This window comes from Periplaneta americana, chromosome 2 (genome assembly GCF_040183065.1).
Source record: "Periplaneta americana isolate PAMFEO1 chromosome 2, P.americana_PAMFEO1_priV1, whole genome shotgun sequence".
NCBI lineage: Eukaryota > Metazoa > Arthropoda > Insecta > Blattodea > Blattidae > Periplaneta > Periplaneta americana.
In genome coordinates this window covers 133,731,273-133,754,179 of record NC_091118.1, presented here as the reverse complement: position 1 = coordinate 133,754,179, position 22,907 = coordinate 133,731,273, and the positions used below count along the sequence as shown (strand labels likewise).

At 35.7% G+C, this 22,907-nt stretch overlaps 1 protein-coding gene across 2 annotated transcripts in view; it reads right to left on the bottom strand.

Annotated features, from left to right (window-relative positions):
• Window positions 1-13,538: 13,538 nt before the first annotated feature.
• LOC138694580 (putative uncharacterized protein DDB_G0285119) overlaps window positions 13,539-22,907 on the bottom strand; it is a 32,895-nt gene continuing 23,526 nt past the window's right edge. For both annotated transcript variants that reach the window (XM_069818448.1, XM_069818450.1), the window contains exons 4-6: window positions 21,520-21,655; window positions 19,600-19,810; window positions 13,539-16,387 (exon numbers count right to left, since the gene is read on the bottom strand). In XM_069818448.1, the coding sequence (XP_069674549.1) occupies window positions 14,338-16,387; window positions 19,600-19,810; window positions 21,520-21,655 (2,397 nt within the window). In that variant the 3' untranslated portion in view covers window positions 13,539-14,337. The remainder of the gene's footprint in view (window positions 16,388-19,599; window positions 19,811-21,519; window positions 21,656-22,907) is intronic.

Genomic DNA, 22,907 nt, shown 5'->3' with positions numbered 1-22,907 from the left:
CATACGAGTGTTCTCAATACTCGTATATCGTTTGTAAGGGAGGCCTGTAGAATCCTAGCCAGGGGGCCCATTTTGGCTCTCTACGGCCCTGAGTATGGTCTATTGTTCGAGTTGTCGTACTGTATAACTTCTATATAAAATGTCTTCCACGAGTATCAAAAGAAATCATGTTGTGCTAAGTATAAAAAAGTGCAAATAACTGCGTGGTTTCTGGAAATGAGAAACTGTGGCTCATCTCAGAATACGAGACTGGAGTCACAACCATGTGCTATTTAATAAAAATCAAGGATGACATATATGAAGTATGCAAATCTACAATACGAGACCTCCATATTTCTATCTTTCCACAGATAGCCATTACAAGAAATTTCCTTGTCCCCTAAAATCCCGTTGCTAACAACCACACTTATGTCAGTGAACTTCTGATTCAGTACCTAGCGTGTTCAATACAAGACCATGGAGGAAATTAATTAGGAAAGTGTAAGCATTATTCACTAAATTTACGAAAATCTTTTATGGTACGGATTATCCGTTCAGTCCACCCCCTTCATTACCACGGATAATAGAGGTTCTGCTGTAGTTTGTTAAAATTGTATTTTATTTTATTGATTTATTATTATTTAAATATTTCATTGTAATTTTTTATTCAACCTGATAGCCTGAATATCTTCTAGATTCACTGATCAGGTGATAGGGCATCAGATAGTTTAACATTCCCATAGAGCATACTGTAAACGCATCGATCGAAGACAGTTTTCAGTCTATGATACCCTTCTAACAACTGAAACTGACCAGTCGACCATGATGCTTCATTGGGTGTTTGCTTTCTGTGGAGTCAGAACACGCGGCAGCCAGTCTACTGCATGTAGTACAGAGCTGCTGACCGACCACACGTATTTAATGACTGTCACTCTGTCATTTGTATTAGAATGCAGAGCTCTAGTCTGGACACACATTCAGTGAATATGGCCAAGATTTTGGCATAATATAAAAACGTGAAAGCACTGCTACTCATGTGTATGTAGGCCTACCTGAAATTGATAGGAAGTAGTTAAAATGTCCAGTAAAAGCAGAGATGTGTTGGCAGTAATTTAACAAAGTGCTTGCAAAAAATAAGAATGGGGTTGGCAGCAGAGAGGTAAGGAGCAAGGGAAGGGGAAGCAATGTTTACCTTACAACAATAATAATGATAATGATGATAATAATAATAATAATAATAATAATAATAATTTCTTTCCTTTAAAATAGGTTCCGAACTGCCATTTCGTTTGCTGATGAGTTCAGCTCAGCTGTGGGATGCACTCAAGTATCAGTAGCAAAGTGATGATTTTTCAACCAAGATAGCTTAAAATGGACTGCCTCCATTCTTTCATAGGTTTGCCAATGATTTTAATAGCCATTAAACTGCACAAGTGGGAGATTATATAAAGTGCCCGCTAAATTCCTATATTTTCAATTGGTCGCTTTATCAAAATGTAAAATAGGAGATGGTTACATTATAGAAAAAGTGCATTTATTTTGTTGATTTTTTTCTCGCGAGCTAATTTAACGAAGGCCTGGGAACAAATGTAAATATTTAACAAACGGCTCGGGCGAGCCCTTGTGAGCCCCACCAGCACTTCCTTGAGTAAAAAGTTTGAAGTTATCAAAATGAAAGAACCCGACTTTCGGCTTTTGCTTACATGAATGTCGTGACTCAATCTTCTGTCTGGAACGATTCAGAAGCGTAAGTCCAAGCAATAAAACGGCGAGAAATGAGATGGATTAATGTAAGAAAAGAATGTCCATTTGTAATCTACTTCAAGACAACTCTCAATGAGGAAATGGAATTTTATAGAGCTGATGTTTCAATACTACGTTTTGGAAGGCCTCCGCATATTGAGCTGGACCAATTGTACAAAGGTCCAATAAAGATAACTTTTGTTAAATTAAAATACTTGCAAGACCTAAAGAGCTACTTTCACCCATACATCACACATTCTTTGAAGATTTGACAAAAAGGATTGCAAGAAGTCAAAGAGGAAATGAAAGGGGACGTTGAAGGAATATTTCTTGCTGTAGACAGCCTGCAGAAGAGCTTGATAATGGAAACACAAAATATTGCACCAGAAAGAGATGTGATTTCATCAGATGAGGATAGTGATATAATGGACATCGATTAATGCTGAATTTAATAGAATGTTAAAAAAAAAATACTCTACTGCTTTAAGTTTCAATATAAGCAGGCCTATATTTACGCATGGGCCACATGGGCTCGGGCCCAGGGTGGCAAACTTGTAAGGACAGCAACATTTTGAGAAAAGGAAAAATTGTGCTGAAAATTAATTCTTGATATTTCCCTAATTTGCAGATGCCTGCTTTAGATAACATATCATCTTTCAACATCAGTCTTCATAATGAACACAGTACTTTTCCAAATACAATCGCAGACTCAGAAATCAAGCAAGCCATTATCATGTCTGGACCAAACTAACCAGAGCAACCTTTTTCAATGGGACTGCTAAATATTTGAGATTTGCATAAGTTAGTTGGTAGGAAGGCACAACATTTTTTCGAGTCTATGAGTGTAGTATTACCCAAATATGGGGCTGAATTTAAGTATTTTGTATTAAGCATGATAACCATGGTATCCAGAGTTTATTAAGACAGAGAAAAAAGATTCAATGTTATGAGTAGATAGTATTCTTATTCTAAATAAAAATAATTCTGAAAACCATTGCATTTATATTATTTTTGCACTAGAACATTTTCATGGCAAAATAATACTTGTGATTTTAAGCCTTTCTTATCCTGAATGAATTTAGGATAGAGCCTTTATTTGCAAAGTTTGGAAAATATAGCTACCAATGTACGTATACCATTGCAGAGGTATAACATCATAACCCTGTTACTGATTTTTTTCACTTCCTTTTAAACATCACAGTCGTTCATCTCAGAACTAACAAAATGTCACTTATCTCACTTTGCTTCTGAATTCCTCAATTGTCTCCGAATCAATATGTATAATTATCAGTTTGTGCTACATGACATTGAGTGTTACACCTTCAGTGAAAGTGTTTTCCTGTTTATTCATTCAATAAGTAACCGTTATAACTCAAATTTTTCACCTTCATCCGAAAGAACTTACAAACACTGCATTCCAGCACACTTACCACCACAAATCAGTCCTATTGTAATTCCAATAAAGGGAAATGTTAAGTTATTATTCTCAGAAGTTATAAAGATCAAGAGATTAATTATGTTTAAGAATAGTAATAGAAACAGTTTTCCTGTGTTAATGTGAAACTTTGTTGGTAATTTACCTTGGTTGACTAGTTTCGACTTGATTTGTAGTTATCTTTAAAAGATAGAGAGAGAAAACTGTTCATATAAATCATGATTCAAGTATAATATCTATTATCTCACATATGGGTAATCATATTTATTAGCAATGTTACTATGATGCTGTATTTTTCTATAAAACTTAAACTTCTGTTGAGGAGAGGCGAATTATTCTGTCACTTCACAATGAAGGAGATAGCTAAAGCAATTGGAAGGAGTAAATCTACTGTCCAAAGCATAAATAAAAAAATTATAAATTATGTTTTATTTAACAATGCTCGCAACTTTCGAGGTTATAATAGCGTTGCCAGTGTACTTACTGGCTTTTAAGGAATCTGGAGGTTCATTGCCACCCTCACATAAGCCCGCCATTGGTCCCTATCCTGAGCAAGATTAATCCATTCTCTATCATCATATCCCACCTCCCTCAAATCCATTTTAATATTATCTTCCCATCTACGTCTCGGCCTCCCTAAAGGTCTTTTTCCCTCCGGCCTCCCAACTAACACTCTATATGCATTTCTGGATTCGCCCGTACGTGCTACATGCCCTGCCCATCTCAAACGTCTGGATTTAATGTTCCTAATTATGTCAGGTGAAGAATACAATGGATGCAGTTCTGTGTTGTGTAACTTTCTCCATTCTCCTGTAACTTCATCCCTCTTAGCCCCAAATATTTTCCTAAGCATCTTATTCTCAAACACCCTTAATCTCTGTTCCTCTCTCAAAGTGAAAGTCCAAGTTTCACAACCATACAGAACAATCGGTAATACAACTGTTTTATAAATTCTAACTTTCAGATTTTCCGACAGCAGACTGGATGATAAAAGTTTCTCAACCGAATAATAACACACATTTCCCATATTTATTCTGTGTTTAATTTCCTTCCGAATATCATTCATATTTGTTACTGTTGCTCCCAGATATCTGAACTTCTCCACCTCTTCAAAAGATAAATTTCCAATTTTTATATTTCCATTTCGTACAATATTCTCGTCACGAGACATAATCATATACTTTGTCTTTTCGGGATTTACTTCCAAACCTATCTCTTTACTTGCTTCCAGTAAAATTCCTAGCGTCGCCAGTGTGCCGGAATTTTGTCCCACAGGAGTTCTTTTATGTGTCAGTAAATCTACTGATACGAGCCTGTCGCATTTAAGCACACTTAAATGCCATCGATCTGGGCTGGGATCGGACCTGCAACCTCGGGCACAGAAGGCCAGCACTATACCGACTACACCACCCAGATTGACTACCAAAGCGTAATAAATAAGTTTAAAGATAAAACAGTGTCAGTAAACAATCGAAGAAGTGGATGTCCACAGAAACTTTCTTCACGAGAAGAGAGATAGGTATGTAATAAACTTAATTAAGGAAAACCCTAAACTAACTTCATCTGAACTAGCAGTTCAAGCAGAAAAATATTTTAACAATCCATTAACTTCACGAAAAATAAGAAGGGTTCTTCATCATGGTTGTGCAAAGCTAGGGTACCAAGAAAGAAACCTCACATACGGTAAGTAAAATAAACAAACAAGAGGTTACGATTTGCAAAACAGTATACAGAAAAAAATGAGTTTTGGGAGTAGGTGATGTTTACCGATGAAAAGAAATTCAATGTTTTTCACAATGATGGACATATTTTGGTTTGGAGACAGCCTAACATGGAGTACAATGAGAAAAACCTCCTAATTACTGTGAAACATGAGGGTGGTGGTGTTATGGTGTGGGGGTGTCTGGCAGCTTCAAGTGTAGGGGAGTTAATTTTCATAGAAGGAAATATGGATAAATTTGAGTATTTGAAAATCTTAAAAGAAAATCTTAAAAAAGCGCAGAAAAAACTAAATCTTGGTAATTGATTTCTACTTCCAACAAGACAATGACCCCAAACATACGACAGCCATTGTTCGTCTGTGGTTACTTTACAACACTCCCCACACATTGAAAACACCTCCACAGTCTCTGGATACAAATCCTACAGAGCATCTGTGGAATGAGAGAGTCCAAGGTGAGAAAATATCATGTACCGGTAATAAGCAAGTCGGAATTGAAACACCTACAGCAGGAATGGAGAAACACTGGGTCAGAAAATATACGAAAGCTTGTTTTTAACTCTCTCTGTACAAATATTTTTGTCCATCCATGTCTGTATATATTCAGAACTTTAATCAAGTCGAAACTAGTCAACCAAAGTAAATTACCAACAAAGTTTCACATTAACACAAAAAAGTTTTCCCTATAACTAATCTTGAGAGATAAAAGTGTGTAATCGAGATATGTATAGATTAATATGTAGTAATTTTCTCGTTCAGTAACTAAATTTCGAATTATTTACAAATTAACTCAACGAATAGATTATATAGTTGCAGTGTACTGGGATGCCAGTATAGCATTATAAAGAATATTTTGGCTCTAAATTGTATAATAACATAAAATTTTATCACAAAAAATTAAACAATTAGTACCAGTTAAAATAACACACGACTAAATTTAAATATTATCACAAATAATATCTTGTTACAAGTTGAAAAGATTTTCTTCATCTGCAGAGGGCAAAGTTTTAAAGGCACATATCAATGTGAAGAATGACTCAGAATACGGTACTGCTTAAATACAACATTGTTATTGCATTATTTAATTATTTAATTTTGGTGCAAGGAACATCTTTTTTATTTATTTACTCACTCACTCATTTAGCTATTCATTCATTCATTCATTCATTCATTCATTCATTCATTCATTCATTCATTCATTCACTCTTGTACCATCAATAAAAAAGATGTGTTTTTAATTATTTTTAAGTTATGCAGTCTTTTTGTATACTACATACAGTATAAATACTTAACAGTATTCTGAAGTAGGATATGGCACAATGTAAAAACGATGGGAAACGTTTTTTAATCTATTTGTTATTATTTTATTTATTATTTATTTATTCATCTGGTAGCTGACTAGAGAGTTTGAGTTAGCCATTAATTTTACTAGTTAATATTGCACAACTTAAATTCTAATAAATACCTTGAAAAAGTAAATTGATGCACTTGAACTTGACAAAACAGCTGAGACTGAAGCTTCAGTATGAAATAATTGAGATTCCAGCTTCTTAAAAGGAAGTGATGATCGCAGGCATGAATCTTTATAGTATTTGAATAATGTTGCTCCACAAATAATTTTTGTTATAAGTATTTGTCTTTCAGGAAACATAATTCGCACATATATTGGATGCATTGAGGCGAGTTAGAAAGCTGTAGCAAAGAGCAGATTGTTGCTGGGCAACAGTACACAATAAATGTAATGTGCTTTTGTTATTGTACCATTGCCTACTACATACTAAAAACCTCGCTCATCTGACAAAGCCTTCTGTTGCTTATTAAGTACCTAACGATTACACTGATCTACAAACAGAAATCTTCAAGAAAATGGATATGTGGATATCACTGAAACTGATAGCTGATTTAAAATGTGTAATTGGTTTTCCTCTGTCATGTATAGGTTTTAAGATGAGTCATATTTTATGTCTCTTTATTGCGAAAAATTGAAGAAATCAAGTTTGAGAATTTTTAAACCTCTTACTAAAATTACTAAAAAACGGAAAAGGCCTTACTTCTACAAAAATATCTGCAGTGGGTATTTGCTTAAAGAAATCGAGCAGGATGCTTCAATCAACTAGTAGTAGTTGTTTCTGATAAGTATGCGGTGATGCCTCACAATACCCTACTGTGGTGTAGGGGTCAGCATGCTGGTTTCTTACGCAGAGGGCCTGGATTCGATTCCTGGTCGGGTTGAATTTCCTGGTTGAGGTTTTTCAGGGTCTTCCCTCAACTGTAAGGCTAATGCCAGGAAATTCAGACCACAACATCCCTGAATATCACCGGCCTCATTCATCACCGAAATCATATTCATAACAAATCTGTAATACATATACAGTCGCCATCTAGTTCGCAGCTATAGAACCAGTCTCAACAATAGTACACAGGCCTTCAGATTTCACCCAAAACATTAACTCGCGATATGACCAAAGATGTTAAAGCGAGTATAAATAACAGAGAGGAAAAAAAAACCCTACTTTCAACACATTCCTTATTATAATCTTTCAAGATGACAACAACTTGAAGTGCAATGTAGTTGTTTATAAGATGGATTAGTCAATTTTAAAGCGAAGTTTAATCTGTTATTCTTATTAACACAAATAATATAAGTCCTATCTATTTTATTCGGAAAGAAGATAGATGTACCAAAGAAGCTAGGCCTACTTGAAATTAATTTTTTAAGGAAATCAGAATTTAATATTAAGGTCTTATTTTTGCTTAAGTCACTTTAGTTTGTTGCTTTCACTAAAGGAGTAACTTAAGGTTTTTAGCAAACATGAAATATATAAATTATAGTGCACTCTTTAAGTTTTATTATTTACTAATGGCGGGTTTTTGACTTTTTGTCATTAAGCCATATGAGCCAGTTATGTAGACCAACAGAGTCATTGCCCAGGATGCTCCATGGGAGGCTGGTCTGCACTACACCCGCGATGAGTTGATGATGTAGATTTGTTGGTATGCCATAGGAGAACCGGAGCTCCTGGGGATAACCCCTGTGTTACCTAGACCACGAGCTTGAAAGTCTGTTTATGACCCGAATAAATTTTGCATTGTATGTGGATCCTTTACAACAAAATCTCAGCATGAATAAATCACACTGGATCTGCAGAAGATATATACGTTTTATTTTGGGGATCAAGGTAAGGAGTGGGCCTATCGTATCATGTGTTCCTTATGCTCCAGTGGATTGCATGATTACTTTATCAAGAGAAAAGTACTTTCGCAATCCTTATGGTTTGAAGGGAGGCAAAAATCATAATGGTGGTGATGTTGATTATGGCGATGATAATTGAAGTTTTTGTTATGTGAACACAGGGTCGTACACAAGGAGGGAGGAGGTTGCGTGTTTGAATCCCCCCCCCCCTCTTGATTTATAAAAACACATATTTAGATTTGATTTTTAATCCATGATCATTTTCCTTTCTCTAATTTTTCACTGTCAGAATAATAAAATCTAATTGACATAAGCCATAGTTCTCCTACCACTTCTTCAATATAATCCTTGTTCTTGGTGTTGCGGCACATTCGAATTATAATCTTTATTGTAGAGACCTACAGCCTAGTTAGTTGTAATAAAATGAAGCTGACATGACATGAATCTAACTTGTTCTGAAATTTATTGGAAAGGTTGTTTTGACAATTCTGCAGCGCATATGTTAAATATTGTGCATTATCGATTTTAAACTCATTTTAAGAGCAATATTCACTCTTTCGTTAGTTTGAGTTCTGACTTTATTGTGAAATGTTCGTTTAACATTTTGTACATTTGATAGTTCATATTTTTAATAATAATAATAATAATAATAATAATAATAATAATAATAATAATAATACACAAACAGCTTCCTACGGACTGGATGGTCTAGGGTTCGATCCCAGGTGGTGACAGGATTTTTTCTCGTTGCCAAACTTTCAGAATGGCCCCGAGGTTCACTCAGCCTCCTATAAAATTGAGTACCGGGTCCCTCCCAGGGGTAAAAGGCGGTCAGAGCGTGGTGCCAACCACACCACCTCATTCTAGTGCCAAGGTCATGGAAAGCATGGGGCTCTACCTCCATGCCCCCCAAGTGCCTTCATGGCATGTTACAGAGATATCTTTACCTTTTTTTTTTTTCATTAATACACGAAATTTAAAATACCAATAATGTAGATTGTAAACAATTTTAATAATGACCTCCCCTTGACAAAATTCTGCATGTGCCACTATGTGAACATTAGTGATTTTAATTTCTATACAATATGGTATATGTGAATACCTTACATCAGTCATCATTCCTCCTGACAGTGACTACATACCAGGAGCTAAGACTTCAACACCACAAACTTTGTCAGGAAGATGAGGGATGGGTGGAGTGGAGAAAAATTATCTCCAGCACCGGAACTCGAACCCGAGAGGATTCAATTCGGTGTGGCTTAGTGGATAAAGCGTCAGCATGTACAGCTGAAAACCCGAGTTCGAGTCCTGGTGCCGGAGAGAATTTTTCTCTGCTGCACCCACTCCTCATCATATGGTAATGCAGAATTCCAGCGGAAATATCATACGTACTTCGGTAAATCACAATAATTTGTCAGGAAGATCTGAATGACCTTATAACAGGTCTTTGTCTTTCTAAACAAAAAGCGAAGTTGCTTGTCTCTAGACTAAAATAAAAAATGTTCTGAAGAGGCATGTTGAATTGCTTTTTAACGAGAAAGCAACCATGTAGGCCTATTGAGGAAGTTCTTCACTCGTGTCTACATTACAAGCTTGAGCATAATTTTTTCTGTGGAATACAGACTTACAGTACTGTAATATAGTTCACCAAACAAATGCATATCTTTATAATTAAATTGAGTGTAATCTTAAAACGCGTTAAGTCCATTTTAATGAAAGGGCTAGATTAGCTTTTGACGCTTAGTGGTTTTTTTTTATCCTCTGGTCTACACGTATTATTAAAAATATTGTAGCGTTTTCCATTCATTACCGAAAATAGTACCCAAGGATTATATAAAAAAAATCATATCCGAAACGTTTCCTGCCCCTGTAGTTCTAGTAAACGGGGTTTTACTTAAGGCATACTGTAATATACCGGGTAGTTACAATATTTAACTCTCACTGGGATCCGTTTCAAAATCGACGACATATACCTGTCTTGCCGATGGGAAGTTATTACTACGTCTCGAAGTAATAGGCTAGTTTAATTAATTTTGGAGAAATGACAGCGATCACGCCCAGTGAATGTTTCTAAATCGCCAACAAATATTTTATTTCTGGGTGTATCTTTAGCGATTCTAAGACTGATATATGAGTTGTTGTTGTTTAGTCAACTGTCCGAAGACAGGTCTGAACTTCACAAGTGATACCAAGAAGGCACCACTTATGAGGCAGCTAGGTCAGGAGATAATGAGGTAGGATGGTCAGTTCCTTTCCCCCTCCATTGCATACAACGCCGACTAGCTACATAAAACACTAATCAGACTTCAGGTGCATATAAACAATTGTTCTTCCTCTGACACTTATATCGTCAAGTGAGATGTACTGCCTGATAATAGATGTAGGCTATGTACATATCAGTCAGAACCTTAATCAGAAGTTAAATATGTAATAAGATAATTTAGATTATGAAAGGGATGGACAATAAAAGAACTCAACGTTTTGGAGCAGCTTGATAAATGTGTTTCAATATGGAAAAAAATGGAAACCCAACCATTAGTAGAGCTTCTAACTATAAAACCAGGGAACCTGAGTTCGATTTCAGGTAGGAGAATCATACGGTACGTCAGTTATTTATTTTGTCTTGTGTTGTTTTGGCAAGGAAGCTTTGATTACGTGATCACTCTTCCTCGTGTATTTTTAATGTTGATCTGAAGACCCTCAAGTAAGCAAGGGAGGAAATGGCCAAGACTCAATTATTGAAGTAAATTATGATGATGACGACGACGATGTAACCATGACAAAACTTTTGTTATATGATCTAATTATCGTGTCTGTAAAGTTCAGACGCTTCTGTAATTTACTTGCGAAATTCAACTTAGTTTACTATATCTAACAGTATTAACTTTCAAACATCGAACATTTGCGGTACATTAGTGTTAAAATTATCGTGCGTACGAACTTCAGATCCTTCAGTTAATATCCCTTAGAACCAACCGTGTTCTCCAGGGTATTAATAAGTTCTGTGCAATTCAACAAGTCTCAAGCATCGAGTTACAGAAAGGCTTTGTTAATTATACAGCGCATTTCACGTTAAGGAATCCATCATTTCATAAATAGAACGTGTTCTTTGATCCAAATGCATGTAGTACTTGGTATTTAAAAATTGTTTCTCCTGTTGCTGTACTTCACAGAGGTGTCATAGACATCTAATTCCACTCTAAAGCTGCATCTCACGGTTCAATTTTCCATGCGCGTACGCATGCAATCTGGGAAGAATAATGAAGGAATCAAGTTTAAAACGCGCGTTCAATTGAAATGCTTAAGATTTTGTGTCTGCATGGTGCGCCGTTTTGAACGTCATCTTTACTACGTATATAATAATATATAAATTAATATTAAATATCAATCTTGCATGCATTGCTTGAATGCGTAAAGTTGAAAGAAAAGTTGAACTGTGTAGATGCACCTTAAGGCATATATTGTTGAGAAGCTGCAATAATGTCAAAAGAAGCAGTGTTGTAGGTCTAGGTTTAGACATTCGATATGACCTATAAAATGTGTATAAGTATAACCAATACAATAAAATAATTAAAATAAAGTATTATTTATATACTAGATCTGATTGATAACTTTATGTAAAATTTTGTCACCTCGTTTATGGTATATCTAGGTATTTTCGTAAAAACTATTTCTGCGGTATTTAATCTTGTTTTCGAAGTGTCCAGATTTCGCTACCATATGCATATTATGTATGACCATACAGCAAAGTCGTAACTATTAAATCATAATCATCACTATAATAATAATAATAATAATAATAATCTTCATCTCCATCTTTCAAGAGTTAGTTGTCAAGGTTTGTTTCAGTGTCATTAATTTTAATTAAATTCATTCTCTCCATTGCGTTGCTTTTTTGGTCTGTCAATATTTCTTTTACCTTTTTGTTCATAATCTAATACAGTATTATTTTTGATACCAGTATACGGTTTTCGGACAATCTTTGAACTCGTCCCCTCCATTCATTTCTATATTGCTCTATTCTATCATTAATTTGAAAATATTTAATTCATTTCTGATATCTTCACTTCTTTTTTTTTTATCCAAGCGAGCATATTCAGCTACATTTAGAAATTTTATTTCAGCCGCTTCTACCATTCTTTCTTCTTTTTTATTTGTCAAAATCCATAATTCGGAGTCATACAGTAATATCAGAACTCATTACTTTATAAAATTTAAATTCATTTTCCCATAAGATATCTTTCAGATATTCCTTTTTATTCTTTATGATTTTGTGCGTCCTGATTACGTCATTATACTTTCTAGTGAACGTTGGTGTGATAGATATATCAGCTAGTGACATAAACTCTGTGCTATGTGCTTCTAAGGAAACAACGGTTATTGTGAACCTAAATTCGCGCGTTATAATGATCGGATGTGTTATTACAATATTCGGCGATATTTTGTCACTCCAATGTCTAAAAAACAGTTAACAATACTGATTCTGGCAATATTTTCAGCTCAGCTTTCCATGGTCAGAAATTTGGAGATCGCATTTCACAACAATCTGCACTTTACAGAGTGTTTTACAATTTATTATTATAGGTACAAACTGCACGGGTGAATAGAGTACAATGAAACAAGGTGAAACGTTCTAATAAACATAGTCCCGAAACCAGTCGTTCCCGAAATTATATCTCGTCAGTACATTATGCTTGGAAGTAACATAACACCTGATATGTACTGGAGGAAGACAGCTTTTAACATGTGCTCAATATGACCACAGTTCATGATAAGGCAGGAATCATTACATTTACTCATCGACAATCGTACGCTTTCGAATATCCCTGACAAGTCTCTAATGCCTTGACGATCATTGACAATACGTTTCGAGTGTTTGTTAACATTATCAACAGGGATGAAATGCACAAAACATATCAAATATCCCCCCTCCCCGCCCCAAAGTCCAGGGGATTGAAGTCGGGGGACCTGGAAGGCTATGGTGTTGGTAAACCACGGCCAATAAATCTATTGTGAAAGCTTGTGCGTAAGAATTCTCGAACGTTCAAATGAAAATGAGCCGGTGCTTAAATGAGGTTGCAAATGTACGATGTGTATTCAGTAGGTAGCTACAGTTTTGACATAGCCTATCTTGTAAACAGTTGGTTTACGGACCTATGTTTATTGGGCATTTCTGCCTTGTTTCTGCCTTCTAGTCACCCATGCAGTTTGTACTTGTAATTTTGAAACATTCGGTATATTGGGAAAGTAAAATAATGTGTAAAATTCGAATTAATCGTAGTTAATTTCTTATAGAAAATCAAACCCTTTTTGAAAGTGAGTGTTGAACATGGCATTCTCTTCTCATGATGCAGTATCCGAAAATCTTGCATTACCGGTAATCATTGTCTTGTGTCACCCCAACCATATTAATTGTGGAAGTAGGATCATAAAGGTGAAACTTAATTTATTAAGGAATGAACTAGGCCTGTGGACTACTGCTATGCCGAAGAATTGGCATAGCTTCTTTATTGTCACAACATTGTACAAAAACAAAATAATCGGTATAAAAACAACGATATGTTGTACTACCTCACTGAATATTTACAAGGGAGCTAACAGGTCTAAATTACAGAACAGTCAATTGTTTTGTATTTCCTTACGTTCTGTTAAGTACCACAACAAAGCCCAGTACTTGAGCAATCGACATTCTGTCCTACTAAATATATATAACGGACCTAGCGTTCTTGGCAGCCACAATGATTTTATTTAACATCATGAAACAAATTATCTGAGAAGTGTAAAGTTTATATGATACAGTTTTTTTATTTTATATGCTTTTCAATTAGAAGTGAAAGTTTTCATCACTTCTAGAAAGCAAAATGCTTTTAATAAGTTCTTTTATGTAATAATGTTGAATCAGAAGTCTATTTCTCAAATGTTATTTGTACACGCGATTCCAGTTATTCCACAATAAGTGAAATACTTAAAATGTTCATCAGCTCTCTCCACCTTACATACATGAGCACATAATGTTCAATAATGATCTTATTATTAGTGAAATTTATCCTGATACTTTATATTTACAAACTGTGCAAAGTGGCAAGATTGTGTTAAATACAATATGATGTAATATTTACTTTATTTCGTAGAATATGCTCAGTCCTACAGTGTAGCTTTACACTGTTTTTCTCTTCTATTCTATACCCTCTTTATTATGTTAGAACTGCGGGATGATTCAGCAGTCACTTCTGAACATTATGTGATCTGTTTAAAATTTAAATTATTTCATTTAGTTTTAGTTGACCTGGCTACTTTGAGTGATTCTCCACCTTTGCGAAAATGATGGTCACTTATGGGATCCAATCCTTCGTATTCAGTGTTACTATCATCGTAATAGGCATAATCATAAGCTTCGGGAGTTTTTACGCCTGAGTTTGTTCCAGATGGTGGCTGCTGCGAAGGCTTTGCAACTTTCTTGACTCCACCGTTGGCAGGGACATTTTCGTGACGTGGCTTCACCGTCGTTGGACTTGCAGAATACGCGTTGTAGTTACTGTTCCTCTGTTGATAGTTTGTTGTTGATGATGGCTCTTTGCTTGACGATGGTACAGATGTCTGTTTTGGATAGTTCTGAGACACAGTTGTCTGTGGTCTTCTCGTTGTTGGATTCGTTGCTGAAACACTAAACGGCCTTGGTGCAGGTGTTGTCTGAGAGTAGTAGTTATTGTTATCATTTGACTGTCTTGAAGAGGAAGCGTCAGAAGAATAAGTTTGCGTATTTGTGTAAGAAGTAGTTTTTGGAGTTGTATTGCTGTTGTAGTAATTATTGTTGTAATTCTGAGAAGATCTATCAGACGCAGTAGTGGATGTTGTATAATTGTAATTATAGTTCTTAGTCACTGTTGTACTTGTCTTAGTATTGGCATTGTAGTTGTTTTGGAAGGTATTGAAGCTGCTAGGTCTGTAATTGTTACTCGGCGCTGTTTTCAGAAACTCGCCGTCTGTTTTATCATCAGCGGCAGCAAAATCATCATTGTTGGCATTATTACGTCCAAAATTGTTATTATTGTTATTTGTTCTCTGATAATCGTAGTTGTTGTAGTTATTATAATCTTCGTTACTAGATCCTGATTGGTAGTTGTAATTCTGAGCCTTAGACGTTGGGGCCAATGTTGTTGTGGACACAAAATTGACGGTAGATTTAGTGCTCGAGTAATCTGTGCTCCTCTGATTGTAGCTATTTCCAAATCTCTTGTTGTTGTATGCATCATACGTAGAAGGTGCGAATGTTGTTGGAGAGTAATTTGTTGAAGTACTCTTCGAATAATCATTGGTAGACTGCGTTTTCTGTCCATTGTTGTTATAGTTTGCAAAGTTGTAGTCATTGTTTGAGCTCACTGGATAGTTTGCTGTTGTTGGATAATTGTTTGTTGCAGAGTTTGATGTTCCTGCTGCATTATTGTTTGTGTTGTACTTCTGAGTGTTACTTTGTTGTGATTGATAATTATTGTAATAATTTGCTGTTGTGGCTTGAGTTGTTGAATAATCTACTGGCTTCGGGGTTGTTGATTTCTGGGCATTGAAAGTATTGTAATAATTAGCAGCATTGTAGTTGTTGCCTTGGTTGTTAGCATTGTAGTTAGTTCCTGTTCCTTGACTGTTAGCATTGTAATTAGTTCCTTGAGTGTTAGCATTGTAGGTAGTCCCTGGGTTGGCGTTGTAGCTAGTCCCTTGGTTGGAATTATAGTTGTTAGCATTATTTGTCGACTGCTGATAGTTGGTGGCAGCATTGTTAGTAATTGGCGCCAGTGTAGTGGTAGTGGTAGTTTGAGCATTATTTCTTTGAATAGTGTTGTAACGTGGTTGATAATAGTTATTGCTTGTCCTTGGGGTTCTGTCACTGACTGTGGTGGGGTTCTCTGTTGAGGGGTTGTAATAATTGTTAGTGGTGCTGCTTGTGAATGGAGCTGGATTTTTGTAACTGTTTCTCTGATAATTTCCTGCGTTGTAATTCTGTTGCTGATTGGCAAAATTATTTCCATTGTTGTTGTTATTATAATTGTAGTTATCATAATTGCTTGAGCCACGGTTGTTTTGACTGTAGGTTGTTGATGGGATTGTCGTTGGCTTTTGAGTAGGGTAGTTCTCTCCTTCTGGCAAGTCGTTCGGTCGCTTCACAAGCTTCCTCACTGCCACTTTCTTCTTGTTTCCGTTTGATGGACGCCTGTAGCTATTGTCGCTTGAAGTCTTCTCTTTACGCTCCCTGTATGTTTCGTCTTCATCTTCATCATCTTTGCCTTTGTTTGAGTTGAAGAAATTGCTACTGCTGCTACCTCTGTTGACCAAAGAAGTACAATAAATTAGCATACAAAACTCTCAACTGCTTCTCAGACAAAGTTACAGATATCACATGGGAAGCGATGGAAAGAACCTTCTCCGTCAAGGAATTTAGAGTAAGAGTCTCGTTAATCCGAACTAATTGGGACCCAAGACCTATTCGGATTACAAGATTTTCGGATTAACCGAAATATTTCCTGTAATGCAATGCATGCTATTCACGAGCGCTGAGAGACGGTGTTGGGGTGGTGGGAGTACCCTGTTGCTATTTTTAGAACCTCAACCAACAGGTTCACTTCATTACGCCAACAGAAAATTACTGATATTATGAGCATGACAAATGTGTAAATTATGTACAGAAAATACTAATAGTTGTAAATAGGCCTACCCTTGAATGTGTTATTTTCATTACTTGTTTAAGTAAAAGAAATTGAGTAAATTTACACATTTTTTCTTTTCGCTACTTTGTACTATTACAATAAATTCAGTTTATTCTTAAAATAATTTTGTTCGGATTAACCAGATTTTCGGATTAGCGTAGTTCGGATTAACGAGACTCTATTAAGAGGGTCGAGTTTAGGCAATTTAAGGTGGTAGCCTAGCCTCATTAATAATGTGCCTATCTGTACAGTGATCCTTTGTGCTAGGAACTGCTAAGCCTGCGAAGCTTCATGATTTGAAAATTTAACTAATAACTTCATTATTTTAATCCTGAAGTCGGTACAGATATGAAAGGACCTTACTCATTGTTCTTCAGGATCACGTTGATGATGATAATGAAATTGACTTATTGTATGCACTTTTTTTGTTTCTTGTTAACGTAATGCTTCTTAGAGGATTATAAAACATGTTTTATTGAAGGTATTTTAACGACTTTTTTTTTTTACTAAAGACGTTTATCAACTTGGGTGAGATGATATTTGGCGAAGGTAAGCCGATTGAAAGAGAGGTTATAGATTAATTAAAACTAATTTTATTGAATTAATATAGACCTACTAAAAATTGTCATCGTTGATCAGGCTCTCAACTTCTCAATTCATAAAATTAAACAAGAATCCATTTATTATAATATAGTTTATGTTAACATTTCGAAATTAATTTAATTCCTTCCGTTGGAACAAGGAAACAACTTCTCACCAAAGAAATAGAGATTACAGGGATTATAGTCTTGACAGGACTTGTGAAGTTTGAAGTAGATAAAGTGGAATCTAGTACCTCCGCTTCCCTGACATTTTCATATCACTGTTATTCCATTATTGTCACAGTATCTCGAACTATAGTCCCGTCGCTCTAATTTCCGGCAGCCAAACGCGTTGCAGGTCGGCTACATTTAAACGTGTGCGTCTTGTGATTCGCTGAGGAAGACATTATTCATTTCTTAAGGCTCGATAAATACTTAATATAATCGCCCGCCATTTTGGCTCTTTCGTTGGCGTTCGCAGAAAGCACACGAAGACGTTATTTGCCGCTCAATTATTTGCTGAATTACAGTGCGTTTGATTTATTATCATAGGAGCTACGACATGATAATGTTTAACGGTGTGGCAAATAGATTCCTCGTATGGTAGCTCGGCAACGAAAGAACAAAAATGGCGAACGATATTACCTACCTAGATTTTATAGAGCCTTCACTTCCTAAGATGTAAGCAAAGAGGAGGAGTCACGCCGGGAATAACAGCGTCGCGACTATAAAACATCGTTATTACAAAACCATTCATTACCTACGTCACACATGCCTTTCTAATAACTTGGGTTTAATGGAATTTACAATTAATAGTGATGACGATGATAATGATGATATAATAATAATAATAATAATAATAATAATAATAATAATAATAGAGAAAGGTCACCGAAAAGGAATGGGTACCTGAGAAGAATAATTACGCTGTCCTTTGAATGAAGAGCATCATTACAACCACAATCGTAATAATTATCATAATCATAATCACCATCATATGAGATCGAGAGAACTGCTAAAAGGATGGATATTGAACTGGGATAGGACAATCTTTCCTTTTGAATTCAAAGAAGAAAATGTTAATCACAACTTTAATTTTGCCATTTTACTACTACCATCATTACTAGCGCAATAATAATAATAATAATAATAATAATAATAATAATAATAATAATAATAATAATAATAATATATATCGCGAAAACCTCGCGTTACGAAACAGGATAGTTAACTTATTATTTGAAGTCGCAGAACGACATTTGCTGCGAAGGGTGCCTGGCTATCAGAGTATAGAAGGGAAGGAAAAATGCAGACAAGTTGCTCAAGAATGAAGCAAGTATCTTCTACATTTGACCTGAACCAGCCTGCGGTATTATCAAATCAAATGCAAAAACTGCAGTAAAGCTATGGACTAGGAGAGAACATCAGAAAATATGGGCAAAATATCCTAGTCAATCTTTAGACAAAATTCTTGTTAAAGGCTCCAACCAAGCTCTCACAAATTCTCTTCCGCACCTGAACAGAAGAAAACTTAAGAGAGCGGTTGGGTTAAATAGGAAACGACCATTTTAGGAACATCTACAAACTATGGGGCACTTTCAACGAGATCCCATTTGTTGTAGACTGTGCAAGCAGTATACAGGAACTGCAAAACACACAGGCTACTACAACACTCTGAGGTTTTAGAGAGGAGACTCCAACATTTGGGAGCCCTGTCACCGTAGAAGTGAAGAAAGGTTCTGGGACTTATTAAGAATACGGAGCTACAATTCATATGATGGGCTAAAGGCTAAGGGCTAAGGGGTAGCACAAAAAGGCCAAGAGAGTCAAATAATTCTAAAAATCTCCTTTTTACTACTACTACTACTACTACTACTACTACTACTACTACTACTACTACTACTACTACTACTACTTGAATGAAAGAAACGATAATTTTATTATAATTACAGCCACAACCACTATTACTACCATGATCATCATAATGATGGTCATCATGATCACGATTATCATATTATGAGATCAAAGGAAACTACTGATAATATGAATTCTACAACAGGATAGTTATCGTGTTTATTGAACGAAGAAGAAAAAGAGCATGACCGCAATCACCATCAACATTCCCGTCATTGCTGACTGGTTGCATTTAATTTTTTTATTCTTTAGGAAATACGATTTGGATAGTGTATAAGGAATTAATATATAGAAACATATAACACTACAGTCGAAATGGGGTGGTGATTATATACCTCAGAAGATCTTTCTGTTGAAGTCTTCGGTCTCCGGTTTCGCTCCTTTGAAGGAAGTAGTCCTCTTCTTCATCTGAAGGTCGGTTGTTTTGGTACCGAGGCCTGGGTTTTGACACGGCGGAGGTCTTCAGAGGTGGTCTCGCGGTTGAAGGTCCAAGAGGAATGGGTGTAGCATTGCTCGTGCCCAGATTTGGACTACTTGGAACATGACCTGCAAAAATGGTCGATTTTTTTACATCATAACACGAAGCTTTTGTCATTTTTCTCCGGACACTATAATGTATTGCTTTGTGCAGGTGCAGTTGTTACGTGTGATGCTTATCAACAAAGAAGCTATAATGAGTTTTGAGTAACGAAACTGTAACTATTATGTGTAATGTTTACTGATATAGCATGTTATACAGTATTTATTGATAAATACATTATTATTTGAGTCCTCTGGAGTCATAACTCACAATATCCCCCAAAAAATACTTATTCTTTAATAATTCGTAAACTACAATAAAGAAACGATTTTACTTAAAAACAGTCATTAATATTTAGAATTATAATAGGTGGCATATTTAAAATAATTCTGTTAAATGGTAATTAGTGAGATGTATGTTTTTGCTTAATTGTCAAAAAACAAGTGTTTGAATATTGAGAGTTATGATTTTAGAGGACTAATTTGTAATTTCTTACTAGTATTAGCATTTATATATTTGATGAAATAATAGGAAGTATAATTTATATACATACTGCAACTGTAATTTACAGTATTATGTTTATTGTTCAAGTAATTATGTCTCTATACTTATCGATATAGAAGATGTCATGCACTTTGCTCATTATTACAAAAAAAAAAACATCATAAGCTATGTTTACCGATACAACTATCATAAGTTGTGATTGCTGGTGCAGCAAATATATTATGATTGCTAATACAACAATTTTATCATCATTATCTTACAGATTCTGTAACTATGTTACATTTAAAGTAAATATGTTATGCATACCTATAATTTAACCATCATAATACAGGGTGATCCATTTGGAATGACAAAATAAAAACGTGATATTTATTGTTAAATAATTTGTACACGTATTCTAGAAGAATGATAGTTTTGTCCAAATTAGACCTCAGCGTGCCCACCATTGCGAACATGACACTTTGCATATCTTGAGGCTAATTTCTCCCATGTTTGATCTAACATTTCAGGGTAACTTTCTCGAAAACTGAGACAATCTTTGCTCTGAGATCATACATATCATTCTTCACGAAACTCCAGAGAAAGAAATCGAGTGGTGTCAAGTCTGGGGAATTTGGAGACATGTCCAGATATGGTCCTGATCGAACTGTTTCCTCTGCGAAGATAAACGGCCCATACAGATTATAGCGACTTACCACGCAACAAACATTAACTTTAGGACTAGCTCGTTTCAATTCATATAAGACTTGTAACTCGGAGCCCTCCGAACACCATACTCTCGTCGAAACCGCTGTTGAACAGACGTTACACTTTCAAATTTAGCAAACCACAAGACATATTTCGCTCTTTGTTTATTCGGTCGTTGCTGAATAACTTCTTTTGTATCTTATGCGGTAACAATGATGATACAAAACTACCGTGCTTCAGTATCACATTGGAACTGAAATGAATTCTACAGCGCCCCCATTATACAGTTTATAGTCATTTTATTTCATGTCTTCCCAACGGATCATACTATATTAGACCTATTAGTTAAGCACTGATACAGTAACTATAATTTATCATGCATACGATAATTATCTTATGTTGTGCGTACTGATAAAATAATTACCATGTATTATGTGTACCAACGCAGTAACTATCATGTGCTATAATTACAAATATATTCGTAGCAACTACTGTATAATGTGTCATTCTTACTTATACAGCACGTATTAAGCGTCATGCTTACCAATACGGTACAAGTCGAAGTTATCGCTGTAGTAGAGCGTTGCAGCTTCACAATCAATGTCAAACCAATTGGCACAAATCTGATTTTCTTGGTCAAACGATGTTTCGTTAGGGCAAAGGAACCGGAAATCTTGTACCTATGTAGAGAAAAGTAATGTTAATTTTATAAGTCATGAATCGTTTATTAAAGTCATGAGCAACAGTTTGTTGCAATAGACATGAAGTATACTAAAATACAAGATATATAAAATAATATTTGACATAAAATATAAAAACAGAATGAATACAACAATACAAATGAAATAATGATACTGCAATTAAATATAAGAGTGACCAATACTAATAATAATTTAATATACAGAGCAATGCAGCTTATAAATTTAGAAAATATTCACAGTGGAGTCAAGAAATTCGCTAATACTATAGGTTAGTGAAATAAACTTCATGTACCACTAGGTACATCTAGGTAGTACATATTTACCACAATTACACACATAATGATTATTTCGTGTTTTAAATTTCAGCGGTCCCGGGTTCGATTTCCGGTCAGGACGAGTGGGTGAGGTTTTTTCGGTGTTTTTCCCTCAATCCTATGGATGAATATCAGGTAACTTTATCAGGCGATTGAAACCCCATTCATCTTCGTCACTTCCTGTCCTCCCCCATCATCCTTTCCTCATCATCCCGTTTCTGGTTTTTCAGATCACTCCCGAAGCTGCTGGCTCTCTCGACCAGCCTCCGTGGAATGTAATTCAGCGATGTTGGATGGCTTCTGCAATGGCACCCGAGGCGGACCTATTCGGGGGAGGAGTTTCACCTCGGACCGACAGGGGGACCTTGAGGGAAATTGCCGAAGCAAGAATGGTATATGGATTTCTGTCGGCTGTAGGGACCGGTCGTTAGGGAGTCATGTAGTTAGGGCGGTGGGCGTAGGGGATCTGTGGCACGCAACTCATTCCATATCGAGGGTTAGCGCAATAGATCTCAATAGGTCGCAGTGTTGGGCCATCCGTGCCCCCTCAGTTAAATTCCATTCCATTCCATTTCAACTTCAAATGAAATTCTTGAAGGCTTAAAATTATACGTAGGCCTACAGTTCTTTGCTATTATACCGTGACCCAACAGTCTTGACATACTATAGGCCCAATTCAAATGCTTAATATGCGCCTTCCTCCTTTGCTTAATTAAATATAAGTAAGACATTTGCACTTTCAGAAGATATTTATACGATCAATTTAATAACATTTTCGCATTCCAGACATATATCACTCAATGATATCGTTAAAAGATCTCTGACTTCTTGTGGCGTCCCGTCTCTTTTGGAACCACCAGGTATTAGTCGCGCGGATGGTAAACGACCCGATGGTCTCATCTTAATTCCATGATCTA